Source organism: Lichenostomus cassidix, chromosome 5 (assembly GCF_008360975.1).
Source record: "Lichenostomus cassidix isolate B80296 chromosome 5, HeHo_3.0, whole genome shotgun sequence".
NCBI lineage: Eukaryota > Metazoa > Chordata > Aves > Passeriformes > Meliphagidae > Lichenostomus > Lichenostomus cassidix.
In genome coordinates this window covers 39,884,875-39,907,283 of record NC_139486.1, presented here as the reverse complement: position 1 = coordinate 39,907,283, position 22,409 = coordinate 39,884,875, and the positions used below count along the sequence as shown (strand labels likewise).

The window sequence follows — 22,409 nt, the reverse complement described above, 5'->3', positions numbered from 1 at the left end:
CTAGGCAGTCACTTTTGGCCCATTCCAGAGAGAGGACACAGGGTCAGAGTGACCTATGGTTACTCCAGCAGACATCACATGGGGTACAAATTATATTTTCTACATCTTTTAGGTAAAAGCCTGAGAATCAACTTGGTTTTTTTGACATGTTGTTTTGAGTCACTGACTCATGTAAAGTTGCAGTTTGTCAGCAGCTGTTGGTCTCTTATTGTTTCTTTCTGTATTTCCTTTGAGTCTCAGTCAAAGTTTTCATGTATCCCCTCCCTCTGTCAAAGAGGCACAGGCAGGGAGGTACAGAGAGCAGACTGGGAGCTGATCTGCTCCATGTAGTCAGTCACCATGTTTATTGGGGTCTTTTCCTGGATACTTCCATCAGTAGAAGCTGCAAGTACCTCAGCAGTGGTAATCCTTAGTATCTAATGGTGAATCACTTTTAGTCCTTATAATGTCAAGAACAATACAGGAACGTTTTTCCCTAAGATGATGTCGCTCCTTGACATATAGACGGAGAACAAAGAGCAGGAAATCACTGAAGACAAGAAAGATTCACATCTTCTAGTTCTCAGCTCAAGAAATTATATTCTGTTCGTTTTCTCCTCTAGCCATTCCTTGCAACCCACAAGACCTTGTCTGGCTTTGGAACATTTTGCATGGCACTGCTTTTATACACATTTCAGCCAGCACTCTGATAAAATGAGTTGGCACATAAGATCATGTAGCCAGACCTTCCAGATGAGAGGAAAACACCCTCTACAAAAACAGCCTTTTCAGAAAACAGCCTCCAGCTATCAGGATAGATGCCTTTCACCGAGTTTACTGACACTGAGTTAAGTGCAAGAGTGCCATGGGTCCCAGCTTGCAATATCCTTACTCCTCTACTGCTGTGATCTGTCTGGACTCCATGACTTCCTTTGAAATAGCTGAGACTGGGAATTGGTTTTGTTGTTTGCAGAAATATATGTTATGTTTAGCTTTTCAGATTTAGATCGCAGTGAGATCTGACCTCATCCTGGTCAAGTGTGACAGGTAATTGCTACTCAGAATAGATGTTGTCCAGTGAGAAATAGAGCAGTAGGTCTTTCATATTTTACACCACTGCCAGCACCATTATTGACAGCTTTGCAGGGAGGCCTAATATAAATGATCTTGAGATAGCCACCACCTTCAGGATCCAGGCCCTTCTGCAGTGGAAATCACAGGGGCATTGGCTGTGATTGCCCCAGAGGGCTGTACTTGCTGCGTATACAACTTTCAATCTCCAAAATTGTTGGGGCAAAACCTTCCCCTAACACAAGACTGAAAAATTTACATCTAAATTTGAAAGGAGCCTTCCCATGTGTGCTCCTTTCAGTAGCTCTAGGAAATTGCTTCCTTAATTTTCACAACTGCCCAAATTACACTTCAAAAGACTGTCTTCTCCCCAGAGGGCTCCCTGCCTTGAAGCCCTGTGTTCTCAGCTGTTCCCTAGCTGCTCTTAAAACTGCAGAGTAAATTATCTTTGAGCTGCAAACTGCAGAGTGGGTCAGAGGCTCCTCCCTGGGTACAGTAGGAGGAAACCTGAAACAGTTTTGGTGAAGAGTAAAACCCGTAGTGCAAATTCCCTCACTTGACTCAGTTGTTTCCACTCTGGTTTCCACAGTGTCTACTGCACTGCTCTGCTTACACTGGCCAGCTCACTCTGTACTTTTGTTCCTGGACACACTTGTGATTTTCAAAACTCAGTTATATCCTTCCTCTGCTTTCATAAACCTTTCCCTCCACTTTCTCTCCTTGCTTTTATTTGTTCTTTTTGTATGTCTTCCCTTTCTCTTACCATATGAGAATCCACTATCTATTGAGAGGATAGATGATTCTCCTTTCTCTGTACCTTATCTCCACTTAATCTTTTCCTGATCCATTCTCACTGTCATATTTCATAAATAGACTACAGATCCCACACCAAAATCTGACTGATCTGTTTTCTTATAATGGGAAATCTCAGGCTGACACTGTCTTCTCCCAAGAGATTTCAAATGAGCTTAAGTCTAACATGGTCATATTAAAACCTGTGATTTTCCCATCCAAGCTGCCTTCAGTGTCCAGCACCTTCTACACCACTACATATCAAAACCCCTCATCACTTGAGCCCATATATCTCGGATGTTCCCAGCATAACATACACAGATCACATCAGCAGCAGTTTGCACTGTCTTGGCCACTGTCAGGCTCTTCTTGTCTGTACAGCCTAATTCCTCTGAAGTACCAATGCCATTGAAGGTGTTTCATGACATTATCAGACAAAAATATGTGATAAACTTTAAATCATGCCAAAGCTATGCCTTAGGAGAAAAAGAGAGTTTGTTTCAACAAAGTTTAAATTTTGCATTTCACCGAAATTGTGGCAAAAGTACATGAATCTTGTGTCAAAATTTCTGTTCAAAGTTGTGACACACTTGGTACCAGACAGTGGGAAGGAAAGGTCAGCCCCTGTCTCTGGAACAGGGACAGTTGTGTAATCTTCAGCAGTTGCATGGCAGGTGTGTAGGAGAGATGGCTGCCTACAACATCTTACCCAGTTTGGCTTGCTCTGCACAGATCAGGAAATGATGGGGGCACGGAAACCACACTATGATTCATACTTTTCTTCTTTCTTTATAACAACCATGGAGATGGTCTAAACATCCTGAAAATCCAGGTAACTTTGTTCCAGGCACTGGAATGCACAGTGCCTACTGGATCACGCTAATGACCCTGTGAGGAAACTCCCGAACCTGCTCTGTGTCATGTCACAGCCAGAGAAAAGACAAGGCACAAGACCCCGGTCTCTGCCAAATGTGGTGACACATACACACACATTGCAATGCTGGATTCTGCAGCAATGCCCGGGTAGATGAGGTGAGAAGGAGCTCAGATGGACTCTCTGCACCCAAAGCTACAAATTTTGTAGCTTTATTTTCTAAACCAGGTAATGAGAAAAGAGAAAAACATTTTGCCTCATTGACACAAGAACAGGACTACTTCCAGTCATGGCAACGATCTTTGTCTCTGGCAAAATCAGTAATTCAGCTACTAGAGTGATCAAAAGACTAAATATATAGCCTCCAAATGTACTTCATTTGTACTTCAGACCTTCATTCTCAGCTGCTTTTCCTGCCACCAGGAAGAAGAGCTGCAAGTTCTTGACAACCTCAATGCCATAGGGTAGGAGAAACCCTGGGAGAGGAGAGGAAAAGTGAGGGAGTCCCTTAACCACCAGCAGTTTTTCTGGTTTATTGGGCGAAAAGTTTGACTTGAACATTTGGTATATGTATTTATTTTTCTATTTGCATTTTACTTTTCAGTTATGTCATGGCAGAAACCAGTACCTTAGTACTTGTTTCTTCAACAGATCTTGAGATATCGGAATTGCAATGGTCCGAGGATACAGTCATAATTCATTTAATGGCAGGCCACAGAGACTAACTCTATGGCCCTCATAAATTCTTGGAGAGATGAGCTCTACATTCTCTTCTCCTTTTTATGATGGTCCAAAACGAGTATCACATGGGCCTCTCTCTTCAAGATCAGAAGAGATTATCAGAATAAAGAAAGTAATAAATACTCCACCCTTCTCTCATTTGCAGGGACGAACCACTTCAAATATTCCACATCATCCACTTATTCAATTTCCAACAAAAAGAATTTAGTTTTTTAAAGGAGGAATACAAATATCTTAACAGAACCTGTTTATAACATTTTCATCAGAGATAGAGGGCAAATATATGTGCAAAGGATGAGAGCAGACCTCTAAGTAATTTTCTCAGAGTGTCTTGACCTTGATTTGTTGCTGAACTCACACTGTATCATGTGCATATTTGCAATAGAACCATCCCAGTAAGAAAACAGAGCTGCAGTCCAAATCTTCCACTACAAATAAATGGTTTTCCTGCACAGAAACCTGTGAACTGAGAGCCAAATCTGAGACCACTGAGGAGAATTGAAACTATAAGCTAAGATGAATCTGAAGTCAAAAGGCAAGACTTGAAAACCCTCAGATTAAAGTTCAGCCATGCATGTTTCTATCAGCTAATTAGATAAATCTAAAATAAATTAAATATGAAAACATAGAGATAGGCTTTTCTCTTCAGCAGAAGATCTCAAGGCAGCCTCTCTTATTTCAACTGCACCTACTCTGAGGAGAGGGATGTGTTCACTAAACAAGAGAGGGAACACTGGTAAGGGCTTGAGAAATTGTAATTGTAGATAATGTGTCAATGTGCCTTTAATGTGTTCACTAACTAATGGCATAGTCACTGCAGATGAGTGGAAAAGAAAGGCCCCTGTGGAAGCTTTTTCTTTAATGTAATCACCACTGTAAGCCAAGGTTAATGTAGCCATAGCTCCCTGAGGAAGCATCATGGATGGATAATTCATAGGTTGGGTAGCAGCCATCCTCTGCTCCCTGTTAGGTTCACTCTTTCCCAAAGGAACAGTGAAAGCAACAGACTGGCAACCTCATCCTCCAGGAACCTTCCAGAACCCATGGTGAAAAATCCTGAAATTTCTGGTGACCTGAATAAAATCAGCAATGGAAGGGGGAGAGGGGTGCAGACACATATGTACACATTCACCTTCTCCTGCTGTGAAATGGGGAAGAAAGTTATTTTCTTTCCAGATGGAATTGCTGGAAGGGTAAATCCATGATGGTGCAGTTTGTATGTGCTTCTAACATTCTAGCTCAGCACAAAGAAAGAGAAAATGCTTTGGTCCTTGAGGAATGGGTAGCCCTCAGAAACTGAGAAAGGATGAAGGGTGGTTTTCCTGCTAAATGGTTAAATCATGAGGTGCAGTTGTAGATTTTAAAGTGTGAATTATTTCCTTGTAAAAACTAAACTACAGCAAAGAGAGGTGACGGGGTGGTTAGCCCAGGCTGAGGCTGTGCTGTGCAAACCACCTCAGTGACTGTTTGACAACACAAAGCAGGAAAGCCTTCAGCCTCCCACCCTTCCTCCCCTACCCTCTGCTGGTGCTGCTCCTGCATCCCTTGCATCAAACCTGCTTGTCCAGTCTCTCTCCTTGCTATCCCCAGCTCTGCTGCTGTCCAGCCTGGTGGGGTGGCAGACCCTGCTGGTCCAGTCTGGACCCTCAGCCCCCAGGCCAGACCATGCCCCCCAGTGTGGCTGTCTGAGAAACACCAGGTTTTGTTTATGTGCTCACAGCAGGCACTGAGCAAAGCACACTGCTGGCAGTCCTGCATGCCCAGGAACCCACGCTGCACCCATTGCTGTGGTCAAAGCTTCAGAGATCTTTGGTTTCTTCTTTGGAGACAAATGCTCTCTTTGGCAAAAGACTCCTGGAACATGCAAGCGGATTCTTTATTTTAGTAACTATGAAGATTATTATTAAGTCATCTTTCCAATGTTAATATTTAGCCACTGGTATCTGCCTGGATAGCAGGTCGCTTAAAACAAGAGAGGGGCTGTAAGAGCTATGCTTTAACTTTTCCTAAAGTACTTTTCTGTGCATCCAGATAAAGTCAGAAGTAGCAGTGTCCAAATTCACCTGCTCAGGAGGCATGAGAGCAGCTACAAATTTTCCTCTCCAAAGAGGAAGCAAAGCCATAAGCTAACCTGGTGAATGGGTGCAATTCACTTTGCGCAGGGAACTGGCATTAAAAAAGAACAGTAAGTGTGAAACAGCCTTCTCGAGACTCCCACTGAAATATTAAAAAGTCCTGCTTAGAGGACAGTTGGGAAGCCAATACATGAATAACAGTCAGTGGTATTGAGACAAGTATTGACACGGGCAGCACAGACAGACAGCACAGACAGCGTTTATGACGAGGTACAAAGGGAAAAGGAGTCAATGCAGTGCTGCTAGCTGATGGTATTTGAGTGAGGGACAGTGCCCAATCACCAGTGGACTCTTTATCAGGCAGATCTGTGCCCTGCAGAGGCAGAGATGTGCTTTCCACTTACAGCTCACACAGGCAGCTCCCATGCACTCATGTGAGAGGCAGACATGAGAGGTTTCCCCTTCTTTAGTTAAATTGCCAAGCAAACACTCTCAAGGGTAACTTTTACAGCACAGTTAATTTAAGCAAAAGTCCCATGTAAGCAAAAGGACGCTTTTGCTCGCAGGAGATCAAACCAAGCAGGGAAGTTGGCTGGCATTGCATAATCTGTCACAAGGAGATCTCCCCAGCTGGGGCAGCACTGGGTGATGGTGTGTCTCCCTTCAGAGGGCAGAGAGCCCAAAAATGACCCCGGGCAAAGCTCAGACAGCTTGCACCTTACCCCATCACATGGATTCCTTTGCAATCAGCATAACATTGCTCTGCAGGCTGGAAACATCATGTAAACCCTTTGATCCATCCTTTCTTCACCTAAGGGCAGCAGACAAATCAGATGGCTTCTCTTGATAAAAGAAAGGAATTTGTTGTTTTTTTCAAGACACTCAGAAGTTCATTACTGGAAATGTCCAAATTAAAGTTCCAGTTTCATCACTTCCATTCCCTTTCCCTCAGCCCAAATAACCATTGGATCACACATCATTACAAGTGCTAGTTTAATTGCTAAATTATGCTTTGCTAAATTTGGCCTTGAAATTAGATTTTGAAATTAAAATCAACTTGTTTTCAACTTTTATTTTAGAAGTTACAGTGTTTTGACTATTTCTAATAAATTCTTTACTATCTTTTTTTTCCTAACTACGTATTTTTCTTTTGTAAAAAAGAATCCATCATAAAAAAGGATCTTTTTCTTCATTGTCCTTTTTCTGATAACAGAGGGAAGTTCAAAGTTCCTAGGTTTGGCTCTTTGAATAGAAAAGTGACTAACTAATAGCAAGCCAATGTTCATCATTTAGGTTTGAGTTCTTTCAGTAAACAGTCAGGGCTAGGACTGCAGCTGGAGCTAGTCATTAATATCATGGAGGATGTGCCAGTGTTCTGCTAAAGAACCTGCACACCATGTGGATTCATGGAAGTTCTCAAAAGCTGAAAGCATAACAGAAAGTGGAATAGTAACCTGAACAACTCCAGGTATTCTCTGAGATGTAGGATCCAAAGAAGTGTGGAGAGGAACATGAAGAACCAGTAAATATATGGATGCAACAAGTATGGTCTGGGGCACTGCAAAACAGCTTCTAACTGCACTTTGAGTTGTCCAGAGCTGTTTTTTTATAACACATCAGTCTTCAATATAGGGACTTGCAGTCTATGCTGGTTACTTGTGAAACCCTCAGGAATTGCCAGCACTTCAATAATACTTTCAACAGGCAAAGTGCAGTACTGGCTGACAGGAAATCCACTGAAATCATCCACTCCTAATCACTGCACTGTGAAAAAAGTGAAGGCAACTTGGAAGGAATTAAAATGTAATTGTAGAACCAAGAAGAGTGGAATTATTAGACTAAAGGGCTGAAAGTCCTTTAAGCCAGGACAGAGGAAGCTTGTGTGATGACTGATTTATATATGAAAAGTGTCTGATCATATAGACACCACAGAAAAGGAAGCTATTTCTGTGTAATTAGGGCACTTGGAATAAGTGAGAAAGAGACAAAAACACTGAGCTGGAAGCACTGCATGGGAGCAGACTTCCCAGCCAGAGGACGGGGGTTCAGAATTCATGAACCCAGATCTCAGTGGAAACCAGAATTCCTTTTCCAAATGACAGTGAGCCAAAATACTGAAATGCTGCACAAAGCAGACATTCCTGGGAAATTATACTGAGCAATTATATCTAAAATAATATATTCCTGGTTCACATTTGTCATTAACCCCAGACTGCAATGTAATTGTGTGGTTTTTATTCATTCAATGCCAATCCACAGCAATTTCTGTTATGTGTTGTGGTCCATACCATTGCTTCAATGGCTGGTTTTGGCTAAGCCAGATGATTTTAAACTTTCAAGATTAGTTAGTATCTTACCATGAATCAGTTATGGTAGCTATCACATTACTTCCACAATCTGTTTGACATAAAGGTTGCTAGTAATCCTGGGATTATTTTCCCCTGCATTTTATGACACTGCAATTAATAGCAATTAGAGCAATTTCTTTTCATAATTAAATCTGGACGATTTACATTATATTTTGGGAACTGTTTACAGGAAAAGTCTTCAAACAGAATAACTGTACTAAACATATGACTAAATGACATATGACAACAAATTTTGAAAGATTTCTACAGAATTTTGTACCTTTAATGCATCTGTTTTTTTTGATTTTGACTACTTGTACTTGAAGTGAATTCCCATACCAACATAAGGGAAAATGATTTTTTTTTTTAATTGCCATGTCTGTGTGTTATTTTCTTGGTTATGCCTACAGATTTCTGCAAACTAGCCTATGTCCTCAGGCATAACTCCAAGTTTTGTAGTGGTTATTTAGGAGCAGTGCTATTTTTGCTGATGACTTCTTGCAGACTGTCCAAGTACTTCTTGACATTTTATTGTTGTTTTTGGACATCTGCTAATAACTGTTCACATGTTCAAAATTTGTGGAAAACATGCTCCCACCAGAAACTGGGATATACTGACAGCAGAACTTGGGTCTGGCAAAATTTCCCACGTGCTTTTCTTATATACATGCAAAGACAGCTTCTATTTGCAAAGTCCTTATTTGGTTCCTAAGGGTCCAAAACAATTTCTGTGGCACTTTCTCTACTAGAGGTGCCAGCTTTATTATATCTAGCAAAACTACATCCTATTTTTGCAATATCTCAATAAATTAGAGTGTCTTTTGATTAGTGAAAGCAGGTCTGCTGACAGTTCTTCCCCCGTGAATACCACACTTTGGAAAATAACTAAATATTGAATCTAAATACCAAACACAAACCAAAGGTGGTAAGATCTTCAGGACTGGCAGGAGCCATGAGTACCAGCACTCCCCCTTACTCTGGTCTGTGTACTTTGCCAGCTGCAGCATCTCCAGCCACATTCTTGATCCCCAACAGCCATCTCCCCCATCAGCACTATTTATTAGCTTATGGAAAACATGGCATGCAGCAATCTATTTGATGAACTGCTTAGTATGTGAGTATAGTAACATGTTCAGGATAAAGCGTGCTGCATCCTTTGTGCCAGCCCAGTTCCCTCACTCTTTCCTGAGCACACACAGCTAATCAGTCATTCAGGAGTAGTATTTTCCCAATAACACGCTAAGAAGGTGCTAAGGTTACCAAACTTCCTAACTTGATTTTAAAGTTTGTTTTATATCCTCACTACCTCTGATCCTTCCTTTTGCTCCTGGACTGGCTTTCCCTGAGAGTGGTCTGATCTTTCCTTTTTTCCCCCTAAACTCTATTGTTTAAAATAGAGTTTAAACCCTAAACTCTATTTTAAACAATATTATGTGCAAGCCCCATTTTGCAGTGTGGTTTTTTGGTATGGTTTTGGCATGCCAAGGTATCTGTCATCATGGACTTTTGTTTTGTCCTTGTGTTGAGAGAGAAACATGGAGAACAATCCTTCCACTGCAGATCAGGCCTGCACAGCTTTGCAGTAGCACAAGGAAGATTTTCATCCATCTGAAACAAAAATATCAAAACCAGACATTTATCATTGCTTAGTGAGGACATTTATGTGCACAAAGGACACACAAACTGCCTGTGTCAGCAGGATTAGCACACTGACAGTGGCTGCTTGGTGCTCTTTCCTGGTCACAAGGACCATGTGCTACTCTGCTGTTCACTACCCAGTGCCTAGGGCATACCTTCCTTCAGACAGTGTGCAGGGACAGAAAGGGAAAAGTGATATCCCCATATGTGCCTCCCTGTGGGGGTGATAAAAGTTTATCCCTGGACTTGGTCCATCCTTAAGACTACCTTAAAATAGTCAACAATGTCTACTGTGAAATTTCGATCACGAAAATAAAGAGTAGTCCCCTCCAACAAAATCCAGATTTCCATCTAACTCCTACTCTTGACTGAGTATGATTTGGAGGAAAAATTGATGGAAAGTCTTCTGCTGCTTCTTGATTCATTCTCCACTATGGAGAATTTCTAGAACATCTGATTCAATACAGAAATAAGGAATAACTGTGTGAGTGGGTTTAAACTTACTCCAAGGATATCTGAGCACTAGCATGGTCTAGACACGGAATCAGTGCATTTTGTAATTCAGTTTCCTTTTCCATGCATGGAAGATGTACTCTGACACAAAACTAAGAGTGTACCAAAGACCAGATGCTTCCTGAGCTACAGCAGCTTCATCAAATGGTTGACTAAGCAGAGCTGTGCTGTGAGAAGAGGTTGCTGTGAGAAGAGGCTCAGTGGTTGCTGTTTTGCCTCCTACAAGCATTTCTTGCTAGATCTGCTCACTGCTTCCTACATCCACTTCTGGACAAGTGCAATCCAGCAAAGCAAATCTGTTAATCATTCTCAAAATGAGTAAGTGCTGCTTATGCTGCTGCTGTCTCTTCCCCCTCCCTGATTGCTAGTCACAAAACTTGTAAGGGCACCTGTAACTGTTGGACTGCCAGAAATAATGGAACACAGGAGACATTCCTGATGTGGGGAAACATCAAGAAACCCACAGGAAAAACCAAAAATTTCTACTTATAGAAACATAAGCTGAGAATATGAAGAGTATCTTCTCAGGGAAGACACAATCACAAGCTCACTGTATAGCCATGTGTTGTATGTTTCAAAGCAACAAAATACTGTCATGGCCTTCTGTAATTTCAGTGACATAAAGAAAAAGTCACCTACCCTCTGAAACCCTAACAATCCAGTACCCTGGAAAGTTTTCCAGGAACAAGGGCTTCCTAAGTGGTAACAGTCACACTGAACATTTCAGGAAAGATCCTCCAAGAAGCAGAGGAAGTGCATGGCAGCACAAGCATGAGGCTGAGCCAGCTCTAGAGAGCAGCATGAATGACGGTGCGAGCCCTAGGGATGCTTCAGATCACGGTGACAGCGACAGATAGCGCAGCACCGGGAGATGCCCAGAGGCTAAACTGGCTGTTGAGGCAGCAAAAGAAGTTTGCTTCCTGCTGAGATTCCCATTGGCTGGGGCAGGATTTTCCAGCCCGGGCAGAGCAGGCTCTGCTGGTATATCTAGCGGCAGCACTCCTGGGCGGGCAGAGAGAAGGAGTCGCACTCCTGGTCTGTCCCGACTGCACAATGGATCTGAAGAGGTTCCTGGTCTTCACTGCATTTCTGCTTCACGCTGCCCTGGGCTTCCCCATTCAGGTGAGAGCAGCTCTGTGCAATTGTGCTCCATCTTCTAGCTGATCTGTTCGTCCTGGAGTGAAGCCATGAAGGCACACTTTGATAAATTTCCTGCAAGAAAATATTAGTAATATAATATTAAATAAAGGCAACTAATAATTTAATTCCTCCCTTCATCCTGATTTTGATGCTATTGTTGCTGCATTTGTTAGCTACGGAAGAATAATGCCTTTTACCTGTTGGTTTTGCAGGACAACTATGAAAACAGCACAGCAAGTAAGTAGGCTTTATACTGTATTTTAAAAACAACTTATTTCTTGACTTTTTATTACATACTTGGTTTTGACTTGTTTTTAGAGCATGTGAAAGCACTGACACAGGCCTTTTGAATAAGGCCATGTTTCATAACTTGTTATTGAGCTGAGTGCAGATGTGTTTTCACAAAGACATGCTTTACACAGACTTTTGGAGTATGGTTTATTAGGTTAATTTACATGCGCTTTCACAAGTTTGAAAATAAAATTTTCATTAGACATCTTGATACTTTTTCTCTAAGTTGAATGTTATAATAAGACTGCTAATCATTTGCCTCCTTGCCTACCTCAGTGCATCTGTGAGAGAAAGGGATGTTAGGCATCAAAGAAAGCTTTGCTTTGTTCTAGTTTGGAATGGGCTTAGCTGAACAGCTTTTGTTAACTTGCAAAATACGAGGAGATAATTGCAGATCTTCAGAGGTCAATGGAAGGAAAACTGTAGGCAGACTTTAATTACAGCAAGAAACTGCAAGGCTGGGTGCAATGTGTGTAAGAAGACACCTTGGAAAAATTTGCTTGACATAGAGCAAGTAAGTGACAGAAGAAAATTAACAAATTCTTCTTTTGAACTGTCATTTATGACATGGAAAAAAGGGATGTACTGCTCAGTATATTTAGAAGGGACCAAGGGATACACTTGCTCAAGTTCAATGTAGTGAGTTGCTCAGACTCAAATTTGCAAGTTTACTGGGACAAATGCACACAGTGAGTTTTAATTTATCATTGTTACTGCTTTTTGTGTTTTTGGAGACATCTTCCAGTATTTGCAGGAAAGGGAAAACGTGACCTGTATAATTTTGAAAGCCCTATCACACCAGATGTTCATTTCATCAAGGAGATGGCAGATGTCTTTTCTGGTGGCATCTGGTGGCATTTTTCATTTGTTTTTTAAAAAGAAGTTGCAGGCTTTATGCACCTAAGAATCTGGAGTCTAATTTCCACTGATTTTGACTACTCAATTAATCTAGTGCCTCTCGGGTGCATAAATTCTGATTCTGGTCAACCCATCTCAAAAATGAGCTTCCTTGCAGAATGTTTTTAGATGCCATAGATCTCTCTTATGCAGCTGGTGAGAACTGACTGAACTTTTCTATAATGAACCATCATCGTTACAGTGGCTTTCCATTGCCATGCAACTGAAGGAACAGTCTGGAAACACAGACTGAAGTATTTTTCACTCAATAAAAGCAATTCTGTTGCAGATGCTAGATAGAGTCTGAAAATCAATACGTCCCCTCAGTATGTTTGAGCAATAATTATGAAAAGGGAAAGGTGCTTCAAAGCATGATAGAACTTGGCATAGCTTTCATTGAAAAAATATGGTCAAAATTTGGGCACAGATGGGCTTAGAAATTATAACTGTTTACATAAGTGTTCTCTGTTTCACTGCTGAATAGAAAAAACAAAACTGATTCATATTTTGACAAGGAAGACTACAATTGTTGGCAAACTGGAAGATGTTGCCAGATAGGCTTGCAACATATCCATCATACTTAAGAACAGGTCAAACAAACTGTGGTCAGGAATAATATAGATAAAACTGTTTCTGCCTTAGGGAAGGCAGATAATGACCTCTGTAGGTCCTTCCAATTGAACATTGAAGTCAAAAGTTTATACATCAGGTCAGATTTTCACTTCCAGTTTGTATCTGGAAATCAATATTTGGTAAAAACCAGAAGATGTCACAGTAGAAAGGTGCCTTAGGACCCAGAATGGTACCAAACTGCTCTCAGGTACATACTGAAGCTGAGATTATTTTCCCCATGCTAAATTATAGCCTTCATCCCATGTTACAATTTTATTCTTTGACACTGTGAAACCAGAAGATATTGTTGAGCTGGTTAGCCTGCATCTGTTGCAGAGAAATCTGGGGACAAAGCATTTTTTTGTGTCTGGTCTCTTTTATAATTTACCACACTGAAGCTGATAAAATCCTTTGCTGATTCTTAGATGGTAAATTACCAGAATTCTTTCCCTCAGCATAATCTACTAGAAATTTTCATAGCTGTTTTCCTAAATATCTTTTTAATTTCTGTTTTGCAGCAACAGAACCTACTGAGGTAAGGAATGTTAATTCAGCTCTTCTGAACTTTGGGGTTCAACACTGTGGAAAAGAAAGTCAGGAGTCTTGTACTCCTCCTCTATATACAGCTGTGCAGTAAAGTCTTCTCCACTCAACAGTGTATCAGAGTGCGTCTGAAACTTATTCCACACTTCAGATTGCATGTCCCTTTCTGGGGGAATTACGCAATTTGCCAAGGTACCAATGAAGAATATCTACCACCCCACGGTACTGCTTTATACATGGCACAATATATAAAAGCTGCACTGGTGAAAGATACTTTCAGTAGTGGCCTGGATATTTTTGATAATTTATATGTTATATTATATTTTTTAATTTTATATTATAAAGTGTGAGATAATAATAATATATAATTCTTTCAGGTTACTACGCAAGACAATATATACGGTATGTATTACTCCATCTACAAGGACATATTTGAGAGTATATACTGATTTTTATCTACTCAGTGACTCCAGAAAACGCTTAACATAAATTAACCTTTATGAGGAATTTTAAATGAATGCACTCACCACAGTGTTTCATGCAAAGCAAAGGCTCTTGGTTTTGGCTAATTGCTTGGCCTTGCTAAACACCTCAGCTCTTAGTTTTGCTGAAAATAGCCCTGCTTAAGTAACATTCTGAATTAAGTCACTTCCAAAGGTTAGAGGAAGCCCAGAGGTCATATGTTTCTGCTTTTTATTGATGGCAAGACTTGTTGAATAATGTGCAGAGTTTACTGATTTTGCTAGCAAGGCCTAGGAGTTCCTGATGCTGGGCTTAGCTGGGGACATCAGTCCAACCCGTGGAACAGGAATGCAGTTCCGGTTTCATTGGTTTCAAGGGTTTTTCAAGAGGTCATCCTGTCCAGCAAGAAGCAGCAGGACTGCTCTCCATCCATTTTTGCTTCCAGTATCTTATGTTGAGGACTTGAGTGTGCGTTCTGCATAAAGAAGTAAAACTGTGTTGTCTGAGGCCTTAAAATATGATGGCTAGAGGAAAAAAAAGGCGAGAACAAAATAATCAAATGGGAATGCCTCTTGGGACTAGATTAATGCCAAAATAATCTCACCCAGGAGGTTTTCAAGATATTGTCACTGAACGAATGTCTATAGGAGTGATCATCCCTCCAGTCCCTACATAGGCTCTGTAAGTTTTACACACATTGCTGAAAAGACTATGCATCATAAGGTTAAAAATCAGGATTCATATTTTCCCTGGAAATGAGAAAGTAATACTCTGGTATTTCTGCACAGAATCTCCTGAGCCTACAGAGACTGATGATGAGGACGAAGACATTTTTAACAAAATTCTGAAAGTCAACAAAGGTAATGCCACCAAATCCCTGTTTGCAAGAGGTCTGTCTTTATTAGGTTTTGGGGGTGATGTGGGAGGTTACAATGTCTTACCTCAATCTGTGCAAATGTTTTTGCCATCTTACACACCACCATGTTAGAGACACCACTGGAATTACTGTGTGGTCTGCTGGGTCTGCTGAAGCCCTATAGCATCTCAAAACTATTGTGTCAATACTGAAGATGCTCCCAGCTGTGGAGGGAACCAAAAACTATTCCGTTTCTTCAGCTTTAGTTTTCAACATCTTTGTCATTCTTTGGACATCCAATTATTTGAATGCTTTGTTATTTAACTGCCTTTTTCTTGAATGAAGCATCACTTGCATTCAGCCATCATATGGGTTTTCAGTACAGATTCCTTGACAAGCTGCACTCAGTTCCCTTCTCCCTGCTCCAGACTTCCTCTTCCCTGATTCTTCCAGACATTTTTTGATCTATTAGCTTGTCTTTCTCACATTTTCCCCTCCAAGAATCATTCAAGTAGCTTTACTTGAAATAGTCTGTAGAAAGCAACACCAAACATTCCTACAATTTTCTACTGACAGCACTCTTCTTTTTGGCTCGCCCACCTTCTTGGGGTTCCTTATTGGCACCTTCTTCTTTTGCCCAGCAGCTTCCTGGGGAGATATTTGATGCCATTCATTCAGTGTCATATGGTGGATGATTAAATTGTACCAAAGTGAAACATCATTTCTACTATTGCAACAGCTTGCTTTTCCCAGTGTGCTTAGCAAGTGTCCAGCAATGCATGGCTCAGATGTTTCCATCCTTTCTCTCCCACCAGACAGCTCTCAGCTCTTGCAGGAAGGTGACATAGTTCCACGAAGGGGTCGCAGTGCCATCAACTGTCGCCATTGCAACTGGCCCCAGTCCAGTGATGGGATTGTTCGTATTCCCTATGTGTTAGATCCTGCTTACGGTGGGTTAAAATTTCAAAATTTTTTTTAATGCATATTATCCAGTAAGCTTCAGATAGAAACTTACTTCTAGTGAGCACACAAACAGGTGAATAAATAAGTTGTAAGGATTTATTGTGCTGTGCAAGCACAGATAAGTTTTAAGTTATAAGGAGTTGAACCAGAAAAAGATCAAATTTCGTTGAGAATTTTTGCATCCATAATGCTTTGGGACTGGTTTCTTGTAGACAAGAATGACCATTCCCTCTAATGGTGTCTGCCAGAATGCCTACCTTTATAAGGTTCATGCCTATGACCGTGGGGCTTCAGTGATCTGCTTTTCATCAGCAGGACAGCTTCCCATAGTTGTCTCCAAGTGTCAAATAAGAAGATGTATCAAAAATCAGCACTATAATTAAGAACAAGTGGTTGAAAAAAAGAGGCACCTGAATACATTAGGACAAAAATCTGGATAAAGATGATCTTGTGCTAGGCTGTTAAAATCTTAAATGAATTAAGTAATGAGCAAAAAGCAAGAAAGAGCCTAGGCTAATGTTTCTGTCCTTCATTTATCCTGTTTTTGAGAACATGTGAGATCTTAATGGCATCTGCTAATGTCCTGTTGTGACCCCTAAAATTAACCCTTTCTTCCCCAGAGGAGGGCCATGTGAAAGGGATTCATGATGCCATGGCAGAATTTGAAGCACTGACTTGTATTAATTTTGTGAAGCGCAAGACAGAACGTGACTACCTCAGTATTAAGTCTGCTGATGGGTGAGTTGAATGATAAATCAAGAAGTTTTTTCTACACTGTTTTTCAAGTCTTTTCTACACTGGTTCTGTATGACGGCAGAGAGGCTTTTGTTTTACCACAGTGCCAAAGTATCCTGCTCGGATACCTTACTAGTGCAAGGGCTCACCAGGTCCATCAGGAGCTCACTGTAATGCAAACCATGGAAAAACACCATTTAGGGGGAAAGAATATCTAAGCTCATGTTTTCTGTGTGGTATAATGCACACTTGAGGACAACATATATTGATTACTGTAGGTCCTATTTACACAAATAGACTGATTTTTACTTATGAAATTAACAGGTCTCTGAATCATACTGTTGGCCATCAGAATTGAAAGCTCAGAATTAAAACTATGAGAAAATTGTTCAACACTTGTTAGCTTGAAAGTATTATTCATCTTAGCTCCAGTTCTGATACAGTCTTTAGTATTTTGAAAAAAAAATCATTATTTCAAGGGAGTTAAAGTCATGGCAATGTCAGAATTCAGGAGCTTCTGTGCTAATGAAAGTCTTCCAGAAAGATTTAGCAATGATCATACTCTTTGTTCTTTTATATGTCATGGTCACTTTTGCCACTGTATACTCTATCACAGCGGAGAGGAAGGAATCCTTCCACTCCCAGAGATGTGTGGAGCAAAGTTCTCTGTTCTGCCTCATTGTCTGCTTGACAATCAAAATCCCATGAATCTTCTGTTGTTGTTCAATGCCTCTCTCAGCTGCTGGTCCAACTATGGGAGAGTAGGAGGTGGACAGACTGTCTCTGTGATGAAAGGAGGCTGCATGTGGAAAGGAGTAATTCAGCATGAACTGGAGCATGCTCTGGGCTTTTTGCATGAGCACTCTCGAAGTGACAGAGATAAACATGTAAAGATCATGTGGGAGTACATCAGTCCAGGTAAGTACTTTGAACTCCTCAATGTGGGAAGAGGTGTAGACACATCCTATTGCTCTCAGCTCTCCCTTCTTCCCTGATGGGAGTAGGTAGGAAGCATACTCTAAGTACAGTATCATATATTACAGCTGACAGACCAGACTTCAAGAAATTTGAAAACTCCAATAACCTGGGTCTCCCGTACGACTATTCCTCAGTAATGCACTATGGCCCGTAAGTAGCAGCATGGCATTACTATTCTCAGAACTCAAATCTTACATTAGAATTAGTTTCTATGATGCCTCTCTCCTAACTACCAGTTTCTCCAATTCCCTTCCTGAGAAAAGCACTGTGAGTCAGTTCAGACAAGCTGCTCACTGGGATTAATTCATTATCCCTTAGCTTTCCATTAGGGACCCCTTCACTGCTGGGCTTGGGTGCAAAGGAGGGCATCTGGACACTGACTCTGATTACTGCTGGACATGACTCAATGAGACATATTTAAGCAGCACTATTAGTCACAGGAACGGCTTATGTACAATTCTTGTTCTCCCTCCAAAATGTGCCACAGAATCCTGAAAGATATGGTACTTGGAGTACATAATTTCTCATGGATTTTTTTTCAGATACACATTCAGCAATACCACTGGGAAAGCAACTATTGTACCAATTCCTGATGGATCAGTACATATTGGACAGAGGCAGGGGATGAGCAACTTGGATGTGGCCAAAATCAACAAACTTTACAACTGCAGTAAGTATCTCAAAGCCACCCTTTTATCTTCAACTCAGATTTGGGCACATTGCAGAGAAAGCAGTTTAACTTCAGACTGTGAGACTATTCTCATGAATTCCTGGTACCCACTAGGGTTACTCTGGGAGAGAATGCAAATGTGAAGCTAGAGGCATATTGTAATTAGTGAGGAAATGGTTTCTGCCCCTAATTAAATCAAACACATTTGCTATTGGTATAAGTGACTGCTGTGCAACTGGACTAACTGTGTACCACATTGTAAGCTTCAATGGAGTAATTTGGTTTCTTACAGTTCAGCAGACAATTATAAATCCCAAAAGTGCCAGATATCACTGCTCCTCATGGCAACTGGTATTTAAGACCTGAGTCAAACCAAAGCAGTTGTATGCTCCTTTGAACTGCAATAGTTTCATATTGTCTTGTCCAGTTTTCAAATATTTGTCATTCTAAGTTTGAATGTTTAAACTCTTTATATTTAACCTCTGCTAGAACAACTTTTTGTATGCAATCACAGAAATTTATAGAATCAAAGAGAAAAAAAAAATAGATGAATTATGTATTCCCTCTTGCAGCCCAAGTGCTCCTCCTAAGCTTAAAATTTAAGCATTGCAAATGCTTAAATCATATTTGTGTTTGACTCTTCTGGCATCACTTAACTTCCTCTACTCAGTGAAAAATGGTGGCACCAACTGCAGTGAATTGAAACCTCTCATACACTTCATAGTGGTGCAGAAAGAGATCTCTCTCTCTAAACAACAGATAATCAATAAAAATAAATGCTTTTCAAAGCACTTTCCTCTTTGATACATTTTATGAAAATTAGGACAACATGATTCCTCATATTAATCAAGATGTACCAGTACTCTGAAATGAAAGCTGACAGATCAGAAAACAGAGATCAGTCAATTCTGAAGAGATTGTAATTGTAAATGACTGAGAGTTTCTGCAATCGTGATGCTGAAGCAACATTTTTTCCTCAGGTCGTTGCAGCACTATCCTTGATGGACCTTCTGGGTCACTGAGATCTGCCAACCACCCAAGGAATTACTCAGATAACACCAACTGTGTCTGGCTCCTCCGAACTCAATCCAGAAGGGTAATCTCATGTTAACAGTGGTCCTGATAAATGGCTGAACTTCTTTATATGTTAAGCATCTTGTACTTTGAGTGTTCAGCAGTTGCCAGATGAGATCTTCTCAATGAGAGAAATTTCAGACTAGTCTCCATTTCTTATGTGCTTAAGCCATGTATAGGCAAAGACAACTGCAGAGTTGTGATTTTGAAAAACCTCCATATATTTGGCTTCAGGTTTGCAAAATCAAGACAAACCACCCTGAGCATGGGAGCATTCAGTGATTAGATCTGAACCCTGAAACCTCAGGGGAAAAGACGAAAAGCTGGGCAAGTTCTGGTCTATGAGTCTGTGCTTGGCTACAGCTTTGATTCTGTCTGTTTTAAAGGACACTCCATGAAAGAAGTATACTTGTAAATTAAGAGCTGATTTTCTCTTCCTTTCCAGATATCCCTGCACTTTCAAGCCTTTAAGCTGCAGCAAACTAAAGGGTGTCAGGGTGATTATGTTAAAGTTTATGATGGATCCAGCAAGTCTTCTCCAGTTTTAATGGACAAGACCTGTGGATCAAAGATACCCAATGACATAATTGCTTCTAGTAATCTTATGCTCATAGAGTTCGTCACAGATGGTGCTGATACATCTTCAGGTTTCCAAGCCACCTTTACTACTGGTAAGTCTGAGAACAAGGAGAATGGCAAGGAAAACAGCCTATGTCAAATCAACCTTCCTGTTTGCTCAGGGAAAACATTGAGGAACTGCTATCCATGAGGGTCATCACTTCCTGCCTTGCATTTCACATAATGGATCAGTTCTACACTGACACCATTTATTCATTCATGCAGATGGGGCCACTCTCAGGATAAATGGGGTTAGACAGGCGATTCACTGTTCACCTTCCCTCACAGATATCTTCCATTCCAAAGCATGTGCCAATAAGGGCAATCAACTTAATGATACTGCTAGTGTTACTAACACTATAGAAAGGGAATAAATCATAATGCAGCACTTGAATATATTGTTTCACTGGAAAAGATGCAGTTTTTAAGCACACAGTTCAGAGGGTGAGACAGATCTGTGGTGAACGAGGTCACCCAGCCGCATGGCAAGAAGACAGGCAGCATTTCCCTGATCAGGATTCCTGGAACCTATCCAGCTAGAACACATTTTCTTCAGTCCCATTTAATTAAGAACTAAGGCCACAAATAAACAATAAAGCAATCACAGGCTTGAGAGTTAGCTTGTACCAGCTGGAATAAAGGAATATCTGTGTGTGTGACTGTAGCCTGCAGCAACTGCACAGAGTTGCAGCTTGTTTTGGTGTGAAAGGAAGCTTGTCTGTGTCATGCAGCCTTTTGTTTGCCACGGGATAAGAACAAGCATGCATAGTTTGTATGAATCCACTGAAATGCACTAACTTGGCTATATACCCAAACCAAACCAGCAATTTTTTCCATTGTCTCTATGTGGTATCTATTTCTGTCCATGGTTGCTATGGAAGGAAAGAAAAATAAAAAAGCTCCCCGTGCCACCTTAACGTGTCCACAAATACAAAGCAACCTTAGCTGCCAGATAAAATATGACTTAGAATATACATATTTTAGAGATGCTACAGTTTGTTCAGAGACCTCTGAAAGCTCAGTATTCTCTCATTTCACTTACAGTGAGGACCCAAAGAAGATCTAGCATCCGGAACTGACTAAATGAAGAAAAACCTATTCTGTGAATATTGAAATTATGTGTTTCCTACTTTGTTCCTATCCTGGCTTGGATCAGTATGAAATTCAATTCTATTAAGAATCAAAGTTTTCATCTTCCTGAAAAAGTTTATTCCCCAAGCCATAAAAATGTATAAATTCTATACATCTGGTGTGCTCCTCCTTTTGTCTGCACAGTTAAGTTATTACCTCTTTCTATTTAACAATTGAATAAAAACCTTCATTAAGAAAAAAAAGTTTCCATTTCTCTTTTCCAGTAGTCACTTCCAGCCAAACACACTATCAATGTGGTCTGACTTCTTAGCCCCTTTCATTCAGACATAGGGATGTCTCTTAAGTCTGACATCATCATGGGTTTAGTTAGCTGGCTGAAGAGACCAGCTCCAAACTTTAAAAAATCATTTTATAGTCTTCATAGTCTTGCGCATTAAAAGGTCCTAGATAGATTCCTACCCCAGCCTAATACTTGAGCTTCCAAAACCAACTCTCTTCCCAATTCTGTTACATCCTTCAATTGCAAAAAAATGTGGACAAGACAAATGTATTACCAGTAAAGTACTGTTATTTCCCATTGTAGTTTTCCATGTACAGTTCCAGTAGGCAGGGGAGAGCTAAGGGTGCTTATTTAGCCACCAGCAATTTTTGGTTCTGCAGAGATGATTAAGCCTGTCATGGGACAAGAGATGGACTAGATAATGCTGCCGGAGTTCATGCACATATTCAGAAAATATTTTTTTTTTTGTCAGGAAGGCAGCTAAGCTCTTCTGATCTCATAAGAGAGCTGCAAGAGTGTCACAGCTTCTGGAGTGTTCATTTTATAGCCTTTGCCTGCAATCACACTTTTAAAATTACATTCTCCTGACCAAAACAAGACTGTAGAAGACCTGAGAGCAAAATAGGCTGCTATTTTAATCTGTAGCATAGACAGACAGTTAAATATATGACTAACCTGGGTATTTAATACTTATATTTTTAAGTCTGAAAAAAAGGAATGCTTTTCCTCTTAGCCTGCAACACTAGAAACCTTGAAATTTTTCTCATAGAAATACATTTCTAGAAAAGAACAATGGGAAATTAATCTGAATCTCAGAGTAAAATTTACATGGAAAATGGAAAATTATTTATTTCTTTTATTTTGTTAAAGGAGGCACCAAAAAGACAATTTGAATTTCCTCAAAGCCCTGTCTGTATTTATACTATATGATGAAGAATCAGTCAGCTTTTGAGAGAAGTTTTATTTCCATTGAAGATTTCTTCCTTATCCACAGTGGCTCTGCAAATGCCTCTGAATGCAGCAATTTTGAGTCTGCTTTAGAAGAGACATTTCTTCAGCTCTTCAGACATCATTGCAAGACAGGTTCAGCTTCTGAGGCATTGTTTGAGTTACTCTGAGCAATCAAGTGTTGCTATGAACAAATCATAAAAGGAGTTGTCCTTCTAA

General features: G+C 40.5%; 1 protein-coding gene across 2 annotated transcripts; it reads left to right on the top strand.

Moving 5' to 3' along the window:
- Window positions 1–10,235: 10,235 nt before the first annotated feature.
- LOC146436448 (astacin-like metalloendopeptidase) lies at window positions 10,236–21,150 on the top strand. 2 transcript variants are annotated; one of them, XM_085062607.1, is made up of 13 exons: window positions 10,236–11,153; window positions 11,384–11,408; window positions 13,490–13,506; window positions 13,892–13,916; window positions 14,765–14,836; window positions 15,648–15,782; window positions 16,416–16,533; window positions 17,270–17,448; window positions 17,574–17,658; window positions 18,051–18,178; window positions 19,159–19,274; window positions 19,698–19,923; window positions 20,915–21,150. In XM_085062607.1, the coding sequence occupies exons 1-13, from the start codon at window positions 11,085–11,087 to the stop codon at window positions 20,947–20,949; spliced, it is 1,230 nt and encodes a 409-aa protein (XP_084918733.1). In that variant the 5' UTR covers window positions 10,236–11,084; the 3' UTR covers window positions 20,950–21,150. The 2 variants fall into 2 exon arrangements, with proteins under 2 accessions (XP_084918733.1, XP_084918732.1); XM_085062606.1 differs by having other exon boundaries at window positions 11,345–11,408.
- The last annotated feature ends 1,259 nt before the right edge of the window (window positions 21,151–22,409 follow it).

What these genes read in the sequence shown, in the direction of transcription:
- LOC146436448 (XM_085062606.1), top strand. Translation starts at nt 11,085, where the DNA reads ATGGATCTGAAGAGGTTCCTGGTCTTCACTGCATTTCTGCTTCACGCT. An exon ending in AGTATTAAGTCTGCTGATGG is followed by an intron (nt 16,534 to 17,269) that starts GTGAGTTGAATG and finishes TGCCTCTCTCAG; the next exon opens with CTGCTGGTCCAACTATGGGA. An exon ending in TCCGAACTCAATCCAGAAGG is followed by an intron (nt 19,275 to 19,697) that starts GTAATCTCATGT and finishes CTTCCTTTCCAG; the next exon opens with ATATCCCTGCACTTTCAAGC.